At 38.2% G+C, this 13,208-nt stretch overlaps 1 protein-coding gene across 1 annotated transcript; it reads right to left on the bottom strand.

Moving 5' to 3' along the window:
• Positions 1-4,530: 4,530 nt before the first annotated feature.
• LOC127867697 (procathepsin L-like) lies at positions 4,531-13,185 on the bottom strand. The gene is made up of 9 exons (XM_052409031.1): positions 12,955-13,185; positions 12,291-12,464; positions 9,980-10,085; positions 8,365-8,529; positions 7,801-7,930; positions 6,868-6,968; positions 6,243-6,332; positions 5,252-5,433; positions 4,531-4,829 (listed from the first exon to the last, which is right to left on the bottom strand). The coding sequence occupies exons 1-9, from the start codon at positions 12,990-12,992 to the stop codon at positions 4,730-4,732; spliced, it is 1,086 nt and encodes a 361-aa protein (XP_052264991.1). The 5' UTR covers positions 12,993-13,185; the 3' UTR covers positions 4,531-4,729.
• Between the last annotated feature and the right edge of the window lie 23 nt (positions 13,186-13,208).

Raw genomic sequence — 13,208 nt, 5'->3', positions numbered from 1 at the left:
AATATTTGAACACGCGCCGATACCCCACTTGCAACCCATTTATCATACACACATAACATCAGAGAAAACGAACGCAATTCAATCGAATCGTTCTGGCTTAATATTTTTAATATTTCTTTCTTGTTGTGTGACACGTTAAATACTTAACACAACATGCATTCACGTGTAGCATACGGGAACTTGATAAGGCCCGTATTCTGGAATGGGAAAACACCAGCCTTTTTAATACTAGTATATAATGGGTTCTCAAAAAGATATATTCGTCTAACATTTGATAGAACAATGACACGCAATATTTTGGGAAAATGGGATCAGATATTTATTTATTTAGTTCATTTTTAGACGTGACGTGTTGGAACTAAGCATTTATTGATTTGCTGCGAGTTGTATTTGAACTGTTATTGTGAACAAATTAGCCTGGTGACTTAGTTTTTATCCCCCGTCAAAGGCGGAGGAATATAGATTTGGTGTGGCCCGCAAACTCATATGTTGAAAAAGTCGTTTAATTAAAAACTCAATAAGACTTATAAAAATTACACCAGTCACCCTCGATTTACACTTCATTTTTATATCAGCAAATATGGATCTAGAAAAAAAATATGCTACAATGCATATGTAATAAAAAAATAAAACTACCGCGTACGTCCTTAAAATGTATTCTGTACTTGAATTGGTAAATTGGTTAAGTCATGTCAAGTTAACAATTAAAACCGTTGATATCTACCTTTAAGTTTATTCTATTCGTCTTGTTTTTAGTTGAATACTTAATTAACCTACTTGTAATGGTCACGATACAAATTTTTAATTATTTGAATTTTCGTCATATTTAAATCTATCCTTGCACTTGCGTACGGCTATACATTGGTCAAGTCATGTCAATAATTCTAAATAACACTATTGATATGCCGCTTTAAATGTATTCTATTCATCTTGTTGTGTTTTTGTTTTTGATGCCGTAAAATTTTATTTTTCGTGATCTTGCACATAATTTGTATTTTCACTTAATTTTAAATCGAATTTTGAATTGGCACACAGAAATAAATTGGTCGAGTCATTTTAAAATTACAATTATTATAGTTGTTATGCCACTTTAAATGAATCATATAAATCTTGGTTTTTGCACTGGCATACAGTATACATGTACTCATATGTGTTTAAATTGTACCATATACATGTTTACCATTATGTTTTTTTATATTGCATTTTATTACATGCAGTTTTTACTGTAGTTGTGAAATAACGACCATGGTGACCTATTTGTTTTTTTGTTTATTTTAAGTTTAAACTCATAAAACATTTGAGTTAATGTTGCCAAATTCTAGGTATGGGAAGTCATTTTAAAATAAAAATGACTTATAAGCATTTTTAAACTCCGCCAAGGACGGTCCAAAGCCCGCGCTGAAAAACAAAGTGGGTTGGGCGTAGGGCTAGCTACCATACCCCGTTGAAACCTTATTGCTACAGAAACGTCAGAATAACAACAGACGTCATGGGCCTGGGAGAAAGTGGACCTCCAGGCGGAGGACGTATGACGCCGGACGGTGAAACCAAGTGTCAACTGGAAGCCATCAGGCCGACGACCATCATCTTCACCAGTACAACAACCGCCATCGGTACATGGAATGTCCAAACCATGTACGAGTCCGGGAAGATAGCACAAGTGGCCACAGAGATAAGGAAATTCAACCTCACCATCCTAGGGATAAGCGAATCACGATGTACTGGCTCTGGGCAGAAGCAACTGACATCCGGTGAGTTACTGTTGTTCTCTGGGCATGAGCAGGAGGATGCAGCAAACACCCAGGGAGTAGAGATGATGCTTGCCAAGTCGGCACAAAGAGCGCTCATCTGATGGGAGGCACATGGACCACGGATCAAGACGGCCTATTTTCTTACCAAGAAGAAGATCAACGTGGACATAATCCAGTGCTACGCCCCGACGAACGACAGTAAAGAGGATGAAAATGACAACTTTTTTAATTGACTGTAAACCATCATACAAGACAGACCAAAGAGAAACCTCATCATTCTAATGGGTGACTTCAACGCCAAAATCGGCAATGACAACCGATGACATGTGGACATCATGGGAAAGAAAGGGTTAGGCGAGATGAACGACAACGGGGAGAGATTTGCCAACCTGTGCGCCACAAGTAACCTGGTCATCAGAGGAAGTGTTATCCAACACAGAAGGATACACAAGGCAACTTGGGTGTCACCAGACCTGCCAACAGAGAACCAGATTGAACACCTGTGCATCGCAAAGAAGTTTCGTCGCTCTATTCGTGATGTACGTGTAAAGCGTGGAGCAGACGTGTCTTCGGGGTCCGGACCATTATCTCCTTGTCGCCCGATTAAAAATGAAGCTGAAGAAGAGTTCGACAGGGGGGCCCGGCCAACGGTACAACACTGCTACAGTAACACTGAAAGACACCACTACGCAAGAAGAGTTCAAGGCCGATCTCTCCAACAAGTTGCAGGTCCTAGAGGAGCTGCTTGAAGAAGAGACGATGAAGCAGAAGTGGAAAAACGTGAAAGAAACAGTGACTTAAACATGAAAAGAAATACTGGGCTCCAAGTCTTACAACCAAAACGAGTGGATATCAGCAGAGACGCTTCAGAAAGTGGCGGCAAGACGAGAAAAGAAAGCAAGTGTCAACAACAGCAGAACACGAGCCACAAAAATGAAAGCACAAGAAAAGTACACCGAAGAAAATAAAAGCGTCAAGCAAAGTACTAGAGCAGACAAGAGGAACTACCTAGAGACGCTTGCATCAGAGGCGGAGTAGGCAGCCTATCAGAACAGAACTAAAGATCTGTACTCCATCACCAAGAGATTAGCAGGAAAGTTTTCCAAGCTAGAGAGGCCAGTAAGAGACAAAAATGGAGGAGTAATAACAGATGACGAAGGGCAGAAGAAGAAGTGGATTGAGCACTTCCAGGACTACTCAACAGACCAGCTCCTGCAAACCCACCGGGGATTCTGCCTCTATAAGCGATCTGCCGATAAGCGCCATAAAGCAATTAAATAACGGCATATCTGCAGGATCTGACAGCCTACATGCAAAAGCGTTTAAGGCTGACGTGGAGACCATTGTGGAGCTACTACACCCGCTCGTCAGCAAGATATGGGAAGAAGAAGAAATTCCATTATAGTGGAAAGAGGGTTACCTCATCATTCTTCACAAGAAAGGCGACCTCAGTTCCTGCTCCAACTATCGAGGAATCCGTTTCAGGAAAGGTGTTTAATCGCATCCTGCTGAACCGAATGAAAGACACAGTAGACCCGCATCTACTATGACCATTAAGCAGGCTTTCGAAAGGAGAGATCATGCACATATCAGACTGCAACCATGCGCATTATTCTGGAACAATCCCTGGGGTGTAATTTTCCGTTGTATGTCAACTTCATTGACTATGAAAGGCGTTCAACATCGTTGACCGGGAGTCCTTCTGGAGACTTCTGAGACACTACGGAGTGCCAGGAAAGATCATCAACATCATCAGGAAGTCTTATGAAGGAATGACCTGCATAATCGTTCATGGCAGGAAGTTCACAGACGCCTTAGAAGTGAGAACCGGAGTTAGGCAAGGCTGCTTACTCGAACCTTTCCTGTTCCTGCTTGTCATTTACTGGGTAATGAAGACATCGACGTAGCAGAAGCGGAATGGAATTCAGTGGACTCTCTAGAAACAGTTGGAAGTCCTCGACTTTGCCGATGATCTTGCTATTCTCTCCCACACCCAACAACAGATGTAGGAAAAGACAAACATGGAAGCAGACAATTAAGCTAGACTGGGCCACACCATCAACAGAGGGAAGAGCAAGGTTTTCAGGACCAACGCATCCAACAACACACCCATCACAGTCCAAGGCGTGGCGCTGGAGGAGATGGGCAGCTTCACATATCTCGGCAGCATTCTGGACAACCAGGGTGGAACGGATGCAGATGTCAGAACCCGCATCGGTAAAGCACGAGCAGCCTTCCAGCAGCTAAAGAACATCTTGGGGTCTAGCGAAATCGGCATCCCCACCCTTCGCAAGCCTGCATCCAAAACGACGATGCAGTCTCTCGCATGGAACTTCCAAGGAAAAATGAAGAGTTTGCGGCCTAGAAACACCTGGCGTTGGGACCTGGATACAGATGCTAAGCAGATGGGCCAAACATGGGGACAGCTGGAGATACTCGCCCAGAACCGAGACGCCTGGAGGAAGCTGGTTGGCGGCCAGATGGGACCACATGCAAAGATGAGATGATATGCATTGTATTAATGTTCATATGTGAAATTATGTTGTTTGTCTTTAAAAGTATATTTAAAAAATGAATCAGTCGATTCATGGCAAAAAAAATCTATTTCTGTCAAAGTAAATCAGTATTAAATATATTGAAAGAAATAGAGGTTGTTTTCAACAGTTTTCTCGTTGTTTTACTCAATTTTTTATAATAGTAACTGATTTGTGAATTGTTCGTATGCTGAAATACCGGTAGGCTTGTTGTTCAAGTGCGAATACAAAATTAACAACACTAGTGACCCGTGATTTTTATTTCATTTTTCTATCCACAACAGATTGTTCTAGCTTAATACCAAAAATATCAAATTACATTACATTCATGAAAACTGCAGCCTACGTCCTTAAATCTAGACAAGCATCGTCGAAGCTTTTGATGTTTATGTATTTATTTTTTTTAATGTTTTTATAAGTTGTGCGGTGAGCTCAGAGGTCAAATTACACTATTGGATAGCTAGCCATGCTTGCTACTCCGCACATGTTGTCCTTGTTTCGCGCCATTTTGATATAGCCGTCATCTCCCCACGAAGAACCCCAACTGAAATCATAGCGCCGTTCAAGTGATAAGACTGTTAGCTAGACATTTATTTACGAAATAGGACTTGAAAAATGGATGCTGAAAACAAAGACCTTAAAAAGAATTGACATGTTTGTAGTGAAGTAATGTACACGCGAACACAAAGCTAATTATTGTACTGTTAATACTTTACCTGAATTATTGTATGACCATATGTACAAGTATTTAGCTCAGTATGCATATATTTGTTGTTTGAAATGTTTATCTTGATGTTAAATATTTAATATTCTTTAAAACATTGAATCTGTTGTTATTGCTGTCAAAGCAAGAGAAGAGGCATCACATCATTTTTAAACAAACGTTCACAAAAGTCTTCATATGTAGTTGTTTGTTTGAAACAATTTTTAAGCATTAAACCTATATATGTGTAGGCATATAATCACCTGTTCTTCACAATCCAGAAATCATCACCCTCGTTCGTACCGAACCCTACCACCAGGACCCCATGGTTCAGATGTGTGGAGCTGCAGAAACCACTCTGATATACCCCGGTCCTATAGTACCGAAAATGCATGTCGTGTACGTCTATTCCAATGGATACCGGTCCTTTAACAGCTACAGCTCGCTGAAATAAGGATAAGTTAAATGAAATATGTAATATTTATGCGAGTCGGGTTCCGTCTTGAGTGTATGTCATTGCTATGTACACTTTCTTTCTAACAGCATTAAATTCCGGGAATGTTTTGTAAAAAAAATGTGCCAGAATTCAAATGTCGCAGGTTCGATTCACCGCTCAATCCTAACCTTCTAACTTTTCTTTCGCATGAGACGATACACCGAGAGTCAGTGTCCTTTAAACCGGGCACTAAAATCCAAAGTCGACTCTGGATTGGGGCATCTGTTGTAATTTTGCAATATTCCTCGTAATCAAACTAAAAAGTCACCCTTTGCGATGGCCATATGATAAATTCTCTAGTGCATTCGATACAATTATAAAACACACACTGGGGTAGGTACACGCGCGTATCAGCTAAGCGATCGGATTCAAATTCCACGCAAGGCAGAAGTGAGTTTGTTTGGTGGTCATATGTCCAGACAGCTGGGGTTTCCTCTAGGAGTAGGAATTATGTTTCCCCGACTGCACACGACCACATCAAAAACCGAATATATATTTCAATACAGCAAAAAATATGGAAATCGGAGTTTTAATTAAACATTCGTCCCAACTTGCATGAATTTTGTCACTCAATTAACTAGGAAGTCTTGGGCATACTCCTGATCCTTTGACGACGCAGCCTTATCCATGGAAGGACATTAAAAACTTCGCAAAACGCACAAACTATTTTCATATACATGTAATGATTTTTTAATGAGCAATCGTCAAGGATTTATATTTTCTCAAAAAGCAACAAAAAGGTAGGTATCATGCCACACCTGCAGTTCCAGTTCGCTGCCACGCGTGATGACGTGGTATGAACGCACAGTAGCCCCACGACCTTCCGTCTTGTATCTGCACTCCGAGACCTGGAATAAGGTCATCGAGATCAAGGTCAATTTTTTACCCTCACATCTACCTCCTCGTCCTCATGCTGTATCTCCTACGACCCACTCTACCCACCATTTACTCTTCAACATCTACTTAACATACACCATTTTCCAATTCGAAACACATGTTTTCGTTCAATGTGAAAGAGATTCAGTTAAATAATATTTTTAAGTTTGGCCGTTTCTGAAAGATTTAAAATAAAAATGAACTTTATTCCAACGGGTATAGAGGTACGGCTAAGCTGTAAATTTCGGTACATTATATATGATTTTTTTAACATGGTAAATGCCGATTTCAGTAGTTGAATAATCTCATGATAGTGTTAAATGTCAAGTGACATGAACGTCTGGTAACTCGTTGATCTTTTTTCCTCTGTGTATTGTGTCAACATATTTAATCTGTGTCTCATTTTTTCTATAGGCAGTTGGACTTTTAGTCTTGTATTAAAATAATTATTTTTCAGATCACTTTTAGTTATCAATATAATTTACTTAGTAAGAAACACGTGCTCACTTCAGCTTCATATGGGTAGCTCTCCTCAGTGTCAACACCTCCATTGTCTATGACGTAATTGAACGCCTTGTTCATCGTGCCACCTGTGCAACCCTTGTTGTCTGCAATGTTTTGTAATGGCCATGACATCTACCGGGTATCGTGCACTTACTAAATGCGATTGTAGTAAAACGTGACCCGTGGTTTTTTACATGGTGACATGTTATGCATATATTGTGTATGTACTCAAGTTCAATTTATGGATACCATTAAAGGTAATAATCCGATGATATCATTCCACGTTTTGGCAACGAACCGTTAAATGATAAAGTACATTTTATAAATAGTTTGATACATTTCGATAATATGGATTGCATAAGAGATTTTTAATTACAGAAAGAAGATGGCTCCTGGTTTTCCGTTTTGAAATTATGGAATAAAAGTCTTATTCATGCATTGAAATTTATCATCATCATCATCATCACCATCACCATCATCATCATGCTCTTTAGCTAAAATTACAAGCTCACCTGCAACACAATATAAAAACAATATTTTCAACAGATCATTTTTCGAATTCAGCAGCGATATCTTCAAAACTTTTATTCTGACAGAATTTTATTAAATCTTACAATAATTTGACGTCGACAGATTTTACTATATCGCTATAAGGAAAAATGCACCACTACCTGCTGGTCATAATTTTAAACGGACCGTTAAGTCGGCCCGATTTCATGAGAAAAGAATGTTTTGAGCAAGTTTTATTTAAATTGTGCAAACATCTTGACAATAGTGAACAATAGCCGTATAATTATTGCCAATTCTGGCTGCGATGTTTTAATGGACCGGAAATATTGTCTCCATCGACCGAGAAGTAAATGAACACGTTGTGTGCACGTGGCATGAACTCAAATATGTAGAATTTTATTTTATTAAAACCAAAATCATGCTCACGGTATTTGTTGTTAGAAGAACAATCCACAATGTTTTGTTCGGATAGGGACACCAGTATTCCAGTTGACCGGAAATGTTGGCCTTCAAGTGATCCCATGGCGGAAAATGCGTAGCAACTACCACAGTGTTTCTGCGAAAGAAAATATGAATAAATCATGTATTGATGTAAATACCTTTAAGCCACATCAGCAATATAATCAATAGTAATAAAAGAGAACGCATGTAAATTATTGCAATAACCTTTAAAGAAGCCTTAATTGGTCAGACAATAAGGTTTACAGTTTAAATGTATGATTTCCAAACATGGATTAAACCACTTGCTTGACTTAATCTCCTTATTTACATTTAAATTACGTAAATTCTAAAAATGGTTAGAAATGACTCCTGAACACTAATGTACTAACTAAATTGTCCTCCGGAAAGCAATCGCGTTTAGATAAATACTATATGTAAATTCGACGCAACATTATAATGAATACAATAATGTTTTAGAAAAACGCAATAGTGTACACATAGAACAAAAAAAACTAATTATTTAGTATCAGCACTACATTATGTGTGAACCTGGTTTTTGACAGGGGTCACATATCCTTTTGACCTCCAATCCACCTCACGTGGCAGGTAACTTAAATCATCTGATGAAGCCGATGACGACTGTTCGGTGTCTGTAGCCTCATCCGATGGCTCCATACGCAGTCCCAACATTGTAGATGCAAACTCATCCTCTGTCTGTTACATGACATACACTTATCACAAACGATAGAGAGTAATCGTCTAAATATACCAATAACGTCAGCGCGTTGTCTGCGTTAATTAAATGCTTTACAAGAAGATCAAACATGGTGGAAACAAACTCTTTTTCTTTTTGAAAAAAGGTGCACATTTTGAAACTACAATCGTGGGAAGACACCGCCGACGCCATCTCAGTATCTGCGTTAAACAAATCCTTGATATATAGTCCAAACATTTCGGATGCAAACTCTCTTTCTACAACATAACAAGTATTAAAAATCAAACAATTCAGATCGTCTGATGAAGCAGATAACATTTGCTAAGTGTTTGTTGCCTCTGAAAAGCTCGTCAGATAGTGAATGTTAATTTGTGTTCTATTTAGCGCATGACATGTTTTGTCCATTCGCTCTATACGCAGCCTGACCATGGTACATGGTGGATGAAGCAAATTCTTTTGTTTGAAATGTTATATGTATTTCAAAACGAAAAACTGAGATTGTCGTATGAAGATTAAGTCGTCTGCGTGATCAGGATGCTTGATAATCAGTCTCACAATATTAGTAACAAACTGGTTTCATGTTTGTTACACGACATATCTTCAAAGTCGGCATAAACACTTACCCATTTAGTCCTTTAATATTTATCAGACGTTAATACTTTGGAATTACCAATCGAAATGCTTATTTATTTCTCAAAATTCATCGACCACAAAAGCGAACACAAAGTAGTCTGAAATTAAAACATATCAAAAAAAAGGTAAATATTTATCAAATGTGAATGCGATTTATTATACCGAATCCCGTTGTAACACCAAATTGAGTTATTGGGTCGAAACTTTCGTGTACGGTGTATTGGTTGAAAAATCTACAAGAGGTACGCAACTAGGCATGTTTTTATGAGTCGTGTTCTGAGAAAAGTGGTCATAACGCATGTGCGTAAAGTGTCGTCCCAGATTATACATGTGGCGACACTTTCCGCCTAAACTTGATTTTCGGTAAGGAGGGACTTCCTTGAAACGAAAAATACCATAAAAGTGGAAAGTGTCGTCCCTGATTAGCCTGTGCGGACTGCACAGACTAATCTGGGATGGCTCTTAACGCGCAAGCATTAAGCACAGTTTTCTCAGAACGCGGCTCATATTATCTGTTAGCAGGATGACAAGGATATGAATCTAACTTATATGTTAAGCTATCTATTAATCTCATAAGCAAAACGATGTTTTACTCTTTGTTATTCATAATAGAATCCTGCACGAGTATTGGTGAATATGTCGTTTGTGGTTGAAATGAAAACTCTCTTGTTTATTTGAAAAGACGAGGAGCAAAGTACACCAATAATGTAATACAATTATAATACAATATGGGACGATTTGGAAAGTAAATAAACATTAAAACATTCATCCGAATTGATTTTAAACACCATTTATGTTCTAGATCAGTCTTATTACCAAGTCAGCAAAGTGGTTGGGCGCCACCCAAAACGACCTGCGACCTTTGTCGGCCTCCATGTTGTGATGTTCAATGAACTTCACCGTTGTCATCCAAATGGAGAATCTGAAATAATAAATGGCCCCATGAAGAAGGTAACTTAGTTATTGATCTTGTGATCTTGACAGTTGTAGACGAAGGTCCAACTATTTGGATTCTTCGCTGTGTTCCATCGTTATAGGGCATTAATTAATAAATACATGTTTATTTGATCATACTCGTGATACGCATGAAGCAATAACACATGTTAATAAAAAAAAAGCAAAAAAACAGCAACAACATGTTAACAAACAAACACATGTATATTTTTATATTAAAAACAATATAGCAAATGTGCACGTTGTTGCTCATATGGATTCATTATAACAACCGAGAAAACCAACTATACATATTCATAGGACCTTTCTGTTCTTACAGAGTGTTCAGGGGAAGTAACTTACTATTGTCATCGTTTGGCATATCGAGCAACGTATTTATCCTTTCTAATTATCCCCCGCCATAGGCGGGGGGATATTGTTTTGGCGTTGTCCGTCCGTCCGTCCGTCCGTCCGGCACTTTTTATGTCCGGAGCCATATCTTGGAAGTGCTATGGCGGAATTCATTGAAACTTGGTATGAGTATATATATGGATAAGAGGATGATGCACGCCAAATGGCATTGTACACCATCTGTTAATAACGGAAATATAGCCCTTTGTATCTTGAAAAAATGCCTTTTTTTGTCCGGAGCCATATCTTGGAAGTGATTTGGCGGATTTCATTGAAACTTTGTATGAGAATATATATGGATCAGAGGATGATGCACGCTAAATAGCATTGTACACCATCGGATTATAACGGAGTAATCGCCCTTTGTATCTTGAATAAAATGCTTTTTTTGTGCCCGGAGCCATATCTTTGAAGTGCTTTGACGGATTTCATTGAAATTTGGTATGAGCATATATATGGATGATGCACGTTGGCGTTGTCCATCCGTTCAGAAAACTTTTGAGTCCAGAAGTATATTGGCGGGGATTCAACGATTTTGCTTGTTGTACCCAGTATATATGTTATCATACGCGTTATGCTGCTGATGATCAACTCTCTGCAGTAAAAAGACCGATGAAACATTTTGAATTCGTAACATTATGCCTTTAAACAAACTACAAATGGTATGTCTACCATACAACGGTCCCTTGGTGTAGTTATTAAAAACATTAACAGCGGTGTGTTTCTGTCCTTTGTAAACTGTTTTGGAAATAAAGTCTTGTTAAGGACTTGGGTACAATATGTTCAAACTTCTTAAACCTTCATTTCACGCTCACAATTTCACACCCACAATCATAAAAACAATACACCCACGCTACGGTCGAACGCAGAATTATAACTACAGAAAGCCCAAAGCTATTCCCAACAACGATCATAATACGATAACAGCCACAATCATCAATTCCGCCTTGCATGTGGTTATCTGTAAATCTGAAGTACAGTGGTGAAGTATTAATGCGGATACTAATTCACGCGCATTGTATAGTATTTCCTAGTTCATGGTGTTAACGCTTAGATACAATTTAGTTTTCAATATCCTTTTAAAATATATGTATCATTTATAAAAATGTATTGTAAATAATGAAGTAAACACAGAACTAGTGCAGATTCGGCTCATCGCTGCGAATTAAATGACAAACACAGAACTAGTACAGATTCGGCTTATCGCTGCGAATTAAATGACAAACACAGAACTAGTACAGATTCGGCTCATCGCTGCGAATTAATTGACAAACACAGAACTAGTACAGATTCGGCTCATCGCTGCGAATTAAATGACAAACACAGAACTAGTACTGATTCGGCTCATCGCTGCGAATTACAAACACAGAACTAGTACAGATTCGGCTCATCGCTGCGAATTAAATGACAAACACAGAACTAGTACAGATTCGGCTCATCGCTGCGAATTAAATGACAGTCATAGGATTAGTCTACGTAGTATTTAGATTGTATATATCGTTTGCGGTCAAAACAGGAAAAGAAAATATAATAATACACTGAAATAACATAAAATAAATCATTTAAATCGATAATCATCACGTGGGTTGTCATGACGTCTTTGACTGGCTATGGTAGGTACCAGTCGGATCTCTGCGCGAATGTTTCAAGAATAGTGTGTATGATCGATAGTAGTTTTTCCAGAATGGAAAATGTATATATTAACACAATAATTACTCTCGGTCGGTATACGCGCTCCAGATCTCCATTTTTATATTTAGTAGAAAGTTTTGATTTTTCTCACCGTTTCTCTTCTTCATTGTCGCTTTTGTAAGACTTGTTGTGTGTTTGTTTAAACTCTTCCCATGACGCCAGTCTTTCTTGGTCGAGTGTTTTCTGCCATTCCAATGAGCGATGCTTCCCACAAAAGACGGGAACCAAACAAACGAAGAAAGCAACTGCTGAGAACCAAATCGACCTGTTTTACAAAATTTGCTCTATCTTAATTGTTATCAATCCAAATTTATAAATAATGTATGATCATTAGTACTGAAAACTTTCTTAAACGACAATCCCGTTGTAGCGCTTCAGTTCGAGAGGCATTTAAAATGTATTCACATCATGCGGTTGACTATAGTTTCCACACTACTGACTGGTTCCTGCTGATCAATCAAAAGAATCTCCCGCTATATTAGTATAATAGTATTTGTTTTAAACCGTGCTTCAATATTTATTGTTAAGACTAAAATCATTTTATAAATTCAATTATATATTAACATTATGAACGCTCATCGAATTACCGATTGTTTAAATGTTAGCTATTTCCCGCGTAACTGTTAACAACGTACCTAATTAAAATTAAAATTATCGGATCATTTTTATTTACACATAATATTCAAAAGGAATATAAAATTAATCTATATTCATTAAAAAAATATAGCACAACGATCCAGAATTGATAAACGTACCTCATTTCACCAATGTCTTTGTCTCGATTAACAATCATGAAAGTAGGCCCAAGGCTGTACCTACCCTCCAGGATATTCAATGAAAACACTTATGAGCTTCCTGCGCACAACAGGATTCAATGTGTGGGCATGCGATAAAGTATATCATATATGAGTCGTGCAGAAATACCGTGTTGTAGCAAATTATCTTTAAAGTAACATTAACACATGCTAATTATGATTTAAATTAATTCAAAAGTATGGAAGACTCCTGA

This window comes from Dreissena polymorpha, chromosome 2 (genome assembly GCF_020536995.1).
Source record: "Dreissena polymorpha isolate Duluth1 chromosome 2, UMN_Dpol_1.0, whole genome shotgun sequence".
Lineage (NCBI taxonomy): Eukaryota > Metazoa > Mollusca > Bivalvia > Myida > Dreissenidae > Dreissena > Dreissena polymorpha.
This window is presented reverse-complemented; position numbering and strand designations above follow the sequence as displayed.